The sequence below is a fragment of the Physcomitrium patens genome, chromosome 9, assembly GCF_059467195.1.
Source record: "Physcomitrium patens ecotype Gransden chromosome 9, ASM5946719v1, whole genome shotgun sequence".
Taxonomy (NCBI): domain Eukaryota; kingdom Viridiplantae; phylum Streptophyta; class Bryopsida; order Funariales; family Funariaceae; genus Physcomitrium; species Physcomitrium patens.
The window spans coordinates 5,481,298-5,493,928 of NC_143418.1; the positions used below are offsets into that span (position 1 = coordinate 5,481,298).

The 12,631-nt window shown below is 31.2% G+C and overlaps 1 protein-coding gene across 2 annotated transcripts; it reads left to right on the forward strand.

Moving 5' to 3' along the window:
• Positions 1-881: 881 nt before the first annotated feature.
• On the forward strand, positions 882-2,709 carry LOC112286423 (uncharacterized). Of its 2 annotated transcripts, XM_073536054.2 has the most exons (4): positions 882-1,146; positions 1,797-1,846; positions 2,040-2,094; positions 2,330-2,709. In XM_073536054.2, exons 1-4 carry the CDS (start codon positions 1,026-1,028, stop codon positions 2,371-2,373), a joined length of 270 nt encoding a protein of 89 aa, XP_073392155.1. In that variant the 5' UTR covers positions 882-1,025; the 3' UTR covers positions 2,374-2,709. The 2 variants fall into 2 exon arrangements, with proteins under 2 accessions (XP_073392155.1, XP_024384065.1); XM_024528297.3 differs by lacking the exon at positions 1,797-1,846.
• The last annotated feature ends 9,922 nt before the right edge of the window (positions 2,710-12,631 follow it).

Consider the following 12,631-nt stretch of genomic DNA (forward strand, 5'->3'; position numbering starts at 1 on the left):
TAACTTCTTTGCTAAACATGCTATTCAAAAATATGTGTTGATTTGTGAAGATTAAGATTATGGATTCAACCATTTAATAACTCAATATATGACTTGAAAAGCAACTAGATGATTGTGATGGCTAGCCAACCAAATGCCATTTTTGTGTGCCAAATCATGTAAACAACATCAATACCATTAAGTCACAAATAATAAAATTGTTCATTAATTAATTAATAGAGCACTAATAAGTGTCACAATAATTACTAGCTGCAGAAAGTAAAACATTTCTATAAATAGTTTCAAATATAGCTGAAGAGATTACTCCATTTTCAGTCCTTCTTATAGACTAAAACCTTCAGCTACAATGCTGATTAGGCAAAATCACTCCCATAATTGCCATCACGTATTTCTAACTAAGACTCAATAGCATGATTAACACTCAACCTCACACACAAGCAAAATTCATAAATAAGATCTCAACAAAAACAACATTCCTTGGTAAATCATCACCGATATTGCAATCCATGACAAAACCACCTCTTAAATAAACTATAAAATAAAAATAAAAATAAAAATTGCAAGCTTTTCAGAAGCACAATTCTCCGAAATAAATGTGCATTGGCCAAACACTCCACAAAGCATAGCTATTTTTCAATTGGGAAGATGCACCAGGGGGATTGAGTGACGGACGGATGAATTAGAATGGATGATACATAGATGAATGAAGAAGTTGGGGATGAATCGAGCTTGAATCGCGATGGTCCAACACGGAGGGCCAGGATGACACCCCCGTCCCTGGGCTAGAAGGTGGATCGCAAGAAGGAAGAAGGCCGAGGAGGAATGCTCCATGTTCACGCAATTCAAGTAGACATACTCATAGACATAAACATTCACACACACACTAAGAGCGACGGCGAAGAAGAAGAAGGAGAAGAAGGAGAAGAAGAACGAGGCCGAGTGAGAGAGAGAGAGAGGCCGCCATCGCCAGAGCGGGGGGTTGGTTGATCAGAGCAGCACTGGAACTGGAGCCCCAAGCGAGTACGATGATGGCCAGCTCCGACGCTGTGGAGGCCGCCGCGTATGCTGCCAAGTACCGGAAGTATGAGCGGGACTACTTGCGACGCATTAACCATCTCTACTTCTCCAACAACACCCCTGACAATGGTATACCTGCTCCTTCAAACCCCCGCTCCCTTTGCTTTCGGAATTCGTCGGTGTTTTTGCTCTGCCCGATCGGTTCTTTGCCCGCGGGAAAGATTTTGCTGCCTATTTATCGGTTGTTGTTTTGTGTATTTCTTGAGGAATGTGTGATTCGTGTTCCTACTGGGTGAGGTTTTGGAGGTGGAGATATGAGATTTGTGCCTAGAGTTGATGTTGGATTGGTGGCGGTGATTGTTGGCGGTATTTTGGTGCACCGGGTCTTGTAATTTTTTTGTTTTTCTTTCGGGATGTGAGAGTGGGAGAGTAGTGAGGAAATGGATTGTGATGGCGGAATCCGGATGGATTTTATCATGTGGGATATTGTTTTGTTGATTTTTTTTTTTTTTTTTTTTTTTTTTTTTATTATTATTATTATTATCAGCCAAGATTCGACACCGTACCCTAAGGAGCAGAATTTCTTAGCGGTGGTTTCATGCCAATCCTATGTGTACTAAAAAGCTTTCTTCTTTGCTTTTACAATAACATAGGCAGAAATTATTGCTCTTCACACTTCTAAACCCTAATTGGTCACTTCTACTATAAGGTGTTACCTCTCGTAAGGAAGTATTATAATTGACTAGAGGAACTTGCTAAAAAAAACTTTACTGCTTCAGATGCTGTAGGAGAACAATTAACTTCGGAAGACCTTCTCAATACTAGCTATGTATGCTCTCTCAGCTGAAAGTAACTAGTTGGCTTCTTATGGTGAATGTCAACCTAGTTTATGTTGGTGTTCGTCGATGATTTGGTAATTCATTCTATATAATTGTTCAGAATCGTTCTCTTCCGGCGTTATTGATTTTACAGTTTTTTCAGGTGTTATTAGATATGTGCTGATAATAGAATGAATTTTGTAGGTGAAATATTTGAGAGCGTTGCTACCATTGACGAATTTGTTATCAAGGAGAGCAAGTAAGAAACTTTTTGCTACAATTTATATCATTTTAACTATTGTGATTAGAGAAACCACGAGATTTTCATTTACAAAGTTTATGAATAGGGGTTGGCTGAGTAGAAGATTGTAACATGATGATCGGTACTGATTATTCTGAGAAGTATGAATAGTGTTCTTTGCATGGCATGTTTTTCTTGCTAAAGTGTACTCGACCATGTATGTGTATCTGATATCCGAAGTTGGTTATGTCAGGGAAGCACCACTTAGGAAATTCCTCTCATCTTCAGGCCTTGTAAACAAGGAATCTTCAGTCCCAAAGGTCGAACCTATGGATATCGACGTAAATGCTCCATCAACCTCGAATAAAAAATCTCAGCGATCCACTCCAGATGGTAGTCGGAAACCATCTAGGGGTAAATGACAGCAGTTATTCGTAGAGCCTTCGCTTCACATGGTCGGTTTCACTGTGTATACAGGTCCTTTACGATTTCAGAGGCCGGTCGAAATGTCCGTTCAGTGAATAGATTAGATTTCTCTTTTTCCTGCTTATGTACGTTTATGTTCATTTTTCTGGTTTCAACACTGATTATGTACACATGTCAAGATACTGAAGCTTGGATCATTCACTTTTAGTTTCTGTGTATCAAAATTCTTGTATTGCTGTTAAATCTATGTGTTTGTTTAGACTGATATCGAACTGAGTCTTGGGTTTTGCGAAATTTTATGCGTGTATTCCTAGTAGAATTCTTACGGTCAAATGGAGAATTTCCATGTTTGAAGCTGTCTGTTGCAGCTCTCATTTACCGCACCGGTCGTTCTCATCTCTCATCTTGATGATCTTTACTCAGCCATGTGTTTGTTTGTTTGTTTGAGCACTCAACATTGTACTTCATTTGAATGTTGCAATCACTCTCGCACATTTGAGCATGCGGTGACGACTTGGGTTTAGGTTTAGCAACAAAGACAGGGAGCATGCCAGTTATTTGTGATCCTAGCATTCTACATTAAATGCGTGATCAAGTAAATTTGGGCTTCATTGTTGTTTATTCCTAATTTCACAGCTTGTATTTCAGTGTGTTTGCAGGTGTGAACCTCGCTACCACGCCACCAGTAATCGCATCATGCCTTCAGGTGATCTCATTATTTCACTGCTTGCATCGCATGCTTGCCTTCAAAACGAAGCTAATCCAGAAGGGTGTTGGATTTTATGTACACCCTGGCTTGTTGATATCTTTTACTCGAATGTGGTTATCCAGTCTCTAGACTAATCTTCCCAACTTTTTGTATTAAACAGCAATCGGTTACAATTATAGAATATATTCAACAACAATTATTTTATTTTGTTTTATGCAAACCATGGCCAACATATTTAATTGACTTTCTTTTAAGTTACAATTACTAAGAGTTTTTAAAGAAAATATAAATTACTGGTCTTCCTAATTTCCAAAAGGGATTGACATTTCAACAAGAAAAAGTATATTATTGGGGTAAAAGCTATGTATGTTATTAACTTAAATTAGGATCAAAGTTTTAGTTCAAGATTATGTTTGGTTTCAATTGTACAACAATCAAATTTCCAATTAACATTTCAAGAATATGTTTTAAGTATTATAATTACTGAAAATATAATAGAAGTAATAAATAAATCAAAATGATATTATCTAATTTTAATAATGCAATCAAAAAATTAATTGATGTTTTCAACAGTATCCTTAAAGAGCTAAAGTTGGCTTAGTGCTAATCATTATGTTATAAAGATTTTAATATAGTTTTCTTTATACAATTACATTATTCTAATCTTCAATTTAAAAATAATCAATATGATAAAATCAGAATATCCAGTATAAAAATAGTAAAAAGTTTCAATAAATATTGAGGGAGAATTTTGAATATGTAGTAACACCTTTTATAAAAACCAGTGTTTCTTATAAGAAAACCAATTGTCATAATAATCATAATAAATTGTACACAAAATATTCTTTAGATCAAGCCTCTTCTTTTTTTCTAATATAGAAAGAATCAATTTCTTAATTTCTTTTGTAATAAATTAATTTTAGAATAGAAAAATTTTTATTTTTTATTTTTTATTTATATAACAGTAATGATCAAAGCAACATTTTTATTTGTAAGGTGAAGACCTTAGGGTGAAAAAAATATTAAAGAAGAACCTTTTGATTACTTTTCAGACATTTTCAAATTTTAAATTTTAAGAGAATATATCTCCGTTAAATTGATTAAAGATTACAAAGATTATTTTAAAGCTTTTTTTAAAAAAATTAAAAGTATTTTTTATTTTAAAGTTATTATTATTATTATTCTTCTTTTTGTAGGATTATCATAATAATTAATAATAACTGTAGTAATTTTTTTTGAAATATTTATTCTGATAAAAATCATTGTATTATAATGATGATGATATTTATGATATCTATATGAAATTTCCCAGATTCAAATTTTTCTAATTCTAAAATTGTTAAAGTTTTGTGTACAGATTTATAGAAATATGATTATTGTTACTTAATGGCAATATTTAAGATATTTCCTTACCTTTGAAGTGGTTCTTTGTAGTGCCTGTATTGTTATTAATTATTCTTGTGTCAATATTTTAAAATAAAATTAAAATTTTAAACAAAATAAAATTTAAAAAATAAACAAAAGTCTTAGTAAATTTTAATAAAAATATTCTAAAAGCACCATAATATTAATTGAATATAAAATTCTAGTAGCTTATTAAAATTAATAATTAAATATTATGCTATAACTCTTTATGCAATGGATAAAAATTGTCATATCAAATCTATTATTATAATTGATAAAATTTTCCAAAAAGAACTACAAAGAGACATCTAAGACTTCAAAAATACTTGTTTTAATTTTTATTCTAATTTGTAAAAATAAATAAATAAATAAATAAATAAATAAAATGAAAAAAAATTCTATAGAATCTAAAAAAAGCCACAAGCCTCCTTTTCAATAACATTCTTTGTAAGATTATACAAAATATGAATATTAATATATTCAAACTATTAAATTTAAAAGAAATCAAGGATGTTATTGGAAATATGGCTAAAGGCAAAAATCTTGATCTAAAAAAAGTAAGCATCAAATTCTTCAAGATCTTTTGGCAAATCTTTGAGGAAGTTTGTATTTTAATCAATAACCAAGTTTTAGTTGATGGTTAGTTCTTACATACCATTAGACAAAGCCATATTGTTCTCTTACATAAAGGTGATAATAAAACTTTGTTAGGCAATTATAAGCCAATCACCATACAAAACAACTCCTATAAAATATATACTAAAGTCATCCAACAACATTTTCAATCAACTTTTATGGATGTAATTCATCTTAACCAAAACACATTCTTCTTTCTAAGATTTATCATAGACAATTTATTAGTCACCTAAGAGATTATAAATTGAACTAAAACTCAAAAATGATACCTACTTCTTCTAAAAATTGACTTTTGTAAAGCTTGTGACAAAGTCTTGTAGAAATTTATGTTTAAAGCCTTAGAAAAATTTTATTTTAATGTTTTCTTTTGTCATATGATTAAAAATTAGTCTTTAAGAAGTAAATACTATAATTGGTATTAATGCAATAATATTAGAAATATCTATAATTAATAGTATATTTACTTGGATAAGTAGGAATAATTTAAAGTAAATAAATATAGATTAAATTGTCATTATTTTCTTATAAAGCTTATTAGAAGCTTCATAGATATAGATTTTATTTTATATGTGTTTATAAGTGATTGATGGGTAGAAAACTTAGCCAACAAGTTGGCCATATGGCAGACATATCAAAAATTTACTTTACAAGTTAGACACATGTCTTACATATTTGATACATGTCATATTGTCTATATGACATTGTTATATAGCTTCTTATTTAGATAGTATAAATGGAAGTAAGATTCAAGAATTTCTATTTCTTGCATATGCCTTTCTTGTTTATAGTCTAATTTCAAGAGTCTCTAAACTTTTTGTCTTTGGAAATAGCCATTATAATTTCTTATCAGTTATACATTTTTTTTTTTTTTTTTTGCCTTATCTTTTGATTTATATCCTTCAAGTTTTTTATCTATGATATATTGAAAAAAATATCTTTATAATATAATAATAAATTATAATATAGAATATAATATAATAATAAAATCTTTAAATTTCTTTATTAATAATTGATTATTATTTTTATTTCATAAGATATTAGAATTTAGAAATTATGGATTATCCAATTCTAAACTAATATTATTTTTTTAAAAAAAAATCTTATTTTTGATCCTTATTTATTCACTTCCATAAGTGATATAGGATATAAACTTTTATATTACATAAATATAACTAAGTCTGTATAAATAAAGGAAATAATAGTACAAATACAAGAAAAAATTAGAGAGTTGTTACTTGCAATGCATCATCTCACTTTATCACTATAAGCATCATTAAGATTAATTATAAGTAACAATATAGATATGCTTAGAAATACTTCAAAACCTACACATGTACTCGTAACTTTTTTTATGATACAATATCCTACAAGCATCACTACCACTATCAAAGAAAATAAAAAATTGATTTATATTAGAAGATTGATAGTATAAGATCAAAGATTTATCAACAAGATGCAATTGGTAATTAAGATTCAATTTCAAAGCTATCTAACCTCAAGTTCACATGTTAGATTTATTAAAATATTACTTTTAAGTTTTTCTTTATATTAATTTTTATCCTTTTTTGAATGATAAGATCAAATGCTAATTAACTTAAATATTTTTTTTATAAATATTTTAATTTACGTAATCAAAAATATAATGATTTAAATCTTATATCAAGATAATTATTTAATATCACTATATATTTTATAATTTTTAAAATTAAAAATTGATATTGAGTATAATAAAGTTGTTCTAATTTCAAAAATTATCTATAAATTGCAGCATAAGTTAATAAAATAGTTTCTAAATTAACTTGATCTACAAACATTGAGTCAAGTAATTGAATTTGCTACAAAGTCAATAAATGTTTTTTAGATTTTGATCTAAAAATTAAACAAGTACATTATAATGTCTCTATAACTTGTTTTCAACACCAAGATCTTCTAAATATGTAAATATATAAATATAAATATATAAATATAAATATATAAATATATAAATATATAAATATATAAATATATAAATATATTTAAAAATAAATGATATGTAAATTGATGCAATACATTTCAATTTTTTTTATTGAATAAGAATTTTTTTGATGCCTTCAAGAAATATTTTATTTATATTATAGAGAATTTAAACACACTATTCAACATTGCCCTAAAAAGCTACACAACCACAAAATAAGTAGTATGGTTATTAAAGATGACAATATGTTAAAAAATAAAATTGACCAATTACAATAGAAATTGTTGTTGTATGGAATAATTTTTAATTTAGAAATATATTGAATACTTAATTATAGATAATTTATTTTTGATTTATTAGCCAAACTTCAATTAGTGATTTTTTATTAATGAAAAAGATACAAAAATATAAAAATATTAAAAATATTGTACTAGCAAGAATCTTTTATATTCAAGTATAATTATACATATGTTTTTCTTTGGCATCAAGAAATCCTTGAAAATTCTTTATTATATCAAATCATAACTAATTAATTTTTACTAAGTTAGATTTTTAATAAATTCAAAAAAAAATCCATAATATTCTTTCAAAGATATATCTAAATTTTACTATAGTTCCATATATCCATCTTTTATACTTCTATAAAGTATTTACTTTTAAAAATCCATTAGTTTCCTCAAAAAAATCAAATTATAAAAGAATCTCTTCAACATCATATTTTTTTGTATAATATTTTTTTCATATCAAACTTAGAGATCTGATATTTTAAAACCTATTTTTAAATTTTTTTTCTAATTTCTCAAAAATATGATTTATACTATTAAGATTAACCACAAAATAATTAGCAATTTCTTATTATAATAGAATTTTTGGACAAAAGAAAAAAAATATATTATAAAAGAGCTTAGTTAATAATATAATAAAAAAAATCATTCAAAAGCATTGATAAAATTTTGAAAAGTAGTAAAAATAATTTAGTACTAATACTACCTGTCATGGACATATATATGTAATCCAATAATTACATGTATAAATAGGTAGAAGTAAGTAAAAGTAGGTAAAAGTAAGTTAATTCTATAGTATTTGGTATCAAAGCTTCTTAGAAGCTTCATAGATATTACTTTGACTTTATAGGTGTCTTTAATTCTTTTTTTGGGATTAGAAACGTGGTCAACAAGTTGGCCATGTACCACATATGTTGTTAGCTTGAAGACCAAGCTAACTATGTGGCCTACACGTAGAAAAACTTGCCTTGTAAGTCAAGGCATGTGTCCTACAAAGTCAACACATATTGGAGGTCCTATAGAACATCACCACATAGCCTCTAGTTAGATAGTATATATAGAAACAAGAGTGAAGCCTTCTTCACTCTTGTCAACTCCTTTCTTGCTTCCAGTCAAGTTTCAAGGGTCTTTAGTTTTCTTGACTTTTGGCAATAGCCATTCCAATTTCTTTCTTAATATACATATCAAGTTATTTCTATTTTGTCATCTTTCTTTGAGAGAAGTCTCACTTGTTATTTATCTTTATCATGTTCTTGTCCTTGACACATTGACAAGAGTACACTTATAATATCAAAGCTTTGTCTAATCTTGATTAAGAGTGGATTACTCCTTTTTCTTGATAAGACATAAGCATATTAGAAGTTATGGATTACCTTCTTCTAAACTGATATTGTCCTTAGTATTTTTTTTATTCTCAAGTCCTCTCTTCTATTTGTCTTGAGGGATATTAGACATCTTCTCTTTTCTAAGTGTTATCATGACAAAACTTGCTGAAATGAAGAGTGCAATGGCACAAATGCAAGAGCAATTGAGGGAGTTAATGCTTGCGATGCATCAACTCAATTTACTACCACAAAGAGCAACAAGATTGGCAGAAAGTGAAGATATAGAAATGATTGGAGTTGCTTCAACATGTGCACCAAATCATGTCCCTTCTCTGTCACGGACATACATATAATTACCTATATGAATAGATAAAAGTATATAAAAGTAGGTTAATTGTGTAATATCTTCTAGAGAAGCTTCTTAGAAGCTTCATAGACGCTGCTTTGACTTTATAGGAGTCTATAGTTGACTTTTAGGTTAGAAACTTGGTCAACAAGTTAGCCATGTGCCACGCATGTTGGAAGCTTAAAGAACAAGCTAACTACGTGGTCTATCCATAGAAAACTTGCCTTGCAAGCAAAGGCATGTGGCCTAGAAAGTCAACATATATTGGAGGTCTTATAGAACATCGCCACGTGGCTTCTAGTTAGATAGTATATATAGAGGCAAGAGTGAAGCCCTCTTCACTCTTGTCAACTCCTTTCTTGCTTCTAGTCTAGTTTCAAGGGTCTCTAGTTTTCTTGTATTTTGGCAATAGCCATTCCAGTTTCTTTCTTAATATACATATTTCTATTTTGTCCTATTTCTTTTTGAGAAAAGTCTCACTTACTCTTTAGCTTTCATCGAGTTCTTGTCCCTGACAGATTGACAAGAGTACACTTACAATATCAGAGCTTTGTCTTTTCTTGATTAAGAGTGGATTACCCCTTTTTCTTGATAAGACATAAGCGCATTAGAAGTTGCGGATTACCCTCTTTTAAACTGATATTGTTCTTAGTATTTTCTTTGTTATCAATTCCTCTCTTCTATTTGTTTTGAGCGTTGTTAGACATCTTCTCTTTTCTAAGTGCTACTATGGCAGAGCTTGTTGAAATGAAGAGTGCAATGGCACAGATGCAAGAACAATTGAGGGAGTTAATGCTTGCGATGCATCAACTCAATTTACCACCACAAGGAGCAACAAGAATGGTAGGAAGTGAAGATATAGAGATGATTGGGACTGCTTCAACATCTGCACCAAACCATGTCCCTTGTCCCAGAATGGAACACCCTTCGAGTGTTAGAGAACCGAGAGTTGCCTTGCCCGAGAAGTTTGATGGTACCAGATCCAAGTTTCGAGGATTCATCAATCAGGTCCAACTAGTGATTGAACTTCAACCCCAGAGCTATCCAACTCCAGGGTCTCAAGTAAGATTCATTGGTACACTTCTTTCAGGTTCAGCATTGTCATGGTTTTTATCTTTTCTTGAACGACGAGATCCAATATTGGATAATCTGGAGGCTTTTTTGGCGGAGTTTCGATCCATGTTTGGAGAACATGATGCAATTCGTGTTGCAACCAACAAGATCCGTATTTTGCGACAAGGCAATCGATCAGTAACATTATATGCTTCGCAATTTCGACAACTTGTAACTGATATCAAGTGGGATGATGCCGCACTTGTGAGTCAATTTCTCTACGGATTACAATATGAGGTAAAGAAATTGATGCTTAATTTACCTGATCCTCAAACATTGAGTCAAGCAATTGACTTTGCTGTGAAATGCGATAATCGACTTTTTGAATTTCGATCCGAGAGTCGCACAAGTGGGCCTCAACGTTACTACAATTCAATGGCAACACCGACGTCTCCTCAACACATACCTTCGGAAGTAGAGGATATGCAAATTGATGCGGTACGTTTCAAACCTCTTACTGAGCAAGAAAAGTCTCGTCGTCGATAAGAAGGATTGTGCTTATATTGTGGAGAACCTAAGCACACTGCTCAACATTGTCCAAAGAAGCGACGTAACTACAAAATGAGGAGTACGGCTGTCAAAGAAGACAGTATGTCGGAAAACGAGTACGTCCAGCTACAATAGGGACCGTGCGGCTGGAATCTTGTACAACTTCTAATAAAGGTCCTATCCTCTCCTCAAAACCATCTCCTTGTTTTATAATAGATGTGCGTTTAGGACCTAATAATTACAAAGCCTCTGCCTTGGTAGATTCAGGAGCCTCAGCTTGTTTTTTAGATGAAGAATTTGCTAGATGTCATAGAATATCATTAATACAAAAAACTAAACCTGTACACGTAGAAGTCATAGATGGTCGTCCGTTATCTTCTGGAGATGTAACTCACGAAACACTTCCTGTAGATGTAGTAATAAATGGTCATAGTAGTTGCGTAATTTTTAATATAATTAGATCTCCCTCTAATCCAGTAATTTTAGGCTTATCATGGTTAGAAAAGTATAATCCTCGAATAGATTAGATTTCTCGTAAACTTGATTTTCCTCAGAGCATTAGTAACAGTTCTATTAACCAAGTAAAAAACCATGAGTCTAGTATAGTAAAACTCACACCTATAGGTGCAAAAGCATTTATACACGCAGCAAAAGAAGGATCAACTTTTGCTATTTATGCTGCACCTATTTCTGAAAGCGTAAAGACTTCAAGTGGCATTCCAAGTCAATATCAAGATTATCAAGACGTTTTTGAGAAAAAGAATGCAGATATTCTTCCTGAGCATCGCCCATACGATTGTTCAATCGATCTCAAGGAAGGAACTCAGCCACCATTTGGACCAATTTACAGTTTATCGCAAGATGAGTTGGCTGAACTCAAGACATATATTGATGAGAATTTAGCGAAGAATTTCATACGCCATTCAAAATCTCCAGCAGGAGCTCCAATTTTATTCGTAAAGAAAAAAGATGGATCTTTACGAATGTGTGTTGACTATCGAGGACTCAACAAGATCACAATCAAGAACAGGTATCCATTACCTTTGATATCAGGACTCTTTGACCAGTTAAATCAAGCTAAGATCTATACAAAAATAGATCTAAGAGGAGCATATAATCTAATACGGATCAAAGAAGGAGATGAATGGAAGACTGCGTTTCGAACCAGGTACGGGCATTTTGAATATAATGTCATGCCTTTTGGACTCACGAATGCACCAGCTGCTTTTCAACATCTCATGAATGATGTATTTCGTGAATTCTTAGATAATTTTGTCGTCTGCTACCTAGACGATATCCTGATTTATTCTAAGAATGTTGAAGAACATGAAATACATGTTCATCAAGTATTACAAAAACTCAGAGATGCAGGATTGTACGCCAAGATGGAAAAGTGTGTATTTCACACTACTCAAGTTGACTTTTTAGGATACATCATTTCAAATGATGGTCTTATGATGGATTCTAAGAAAGTCCAAACAATCATGGATTGGAAGATTCCAAAGACTGTAAGAGATGTCCAATGTTTCTTGGGATTTGCCAATTACTATCGGATCTTCATCAAAGACTTCTCACGAGTTGCAGCTCCACTTACACGCTTGACTAGTAAAGATAAATTCCAATGGAATCAAGAAGCGGAAGCAGCATTTGAAGCCTTGAAGACATCGTTTGTCTCTGCACCAGTCTTATATCATGTTGACTTTTCCAAGGTATTTTTTATGGAAACAGACGCATCAGATTTTGCCTTGGGTGCAGTTTTATCACAAATGGGAACAGATGACAAACTTCATCCGATAGCTTTTCATTCAAGAAAATTCTCAGCAGCCGAGATCAATTATGAAATCCACGATAAAGAACTTCTTGCAATCG

Excerpts from the sequence above, each read along its gene's own strand:
- LOC112286423 (XM_024528297.3), top strand. The coding sequence starts at position 1,026 with ATGATGGCCAGCTCCGACGCTGTGGAGGCCGCCGCGTATGCTGCCAAG. Across the intron at positions 1,147-2,039 it reads CAACAACACCCCTGACAATG|GTGAAATATTTGAGAGCGTT; the intron begins GTATACCTGCTC and ends TGAATTTTGTAG. Across the intron at positions 2,095-2,329 it reads TTTGTTATCAAGGAGAGCAA|GGAAGCACCACTTAGGAAAT; the intron begins GTAAGAAACTTT and ends TGGTTATGTCAG.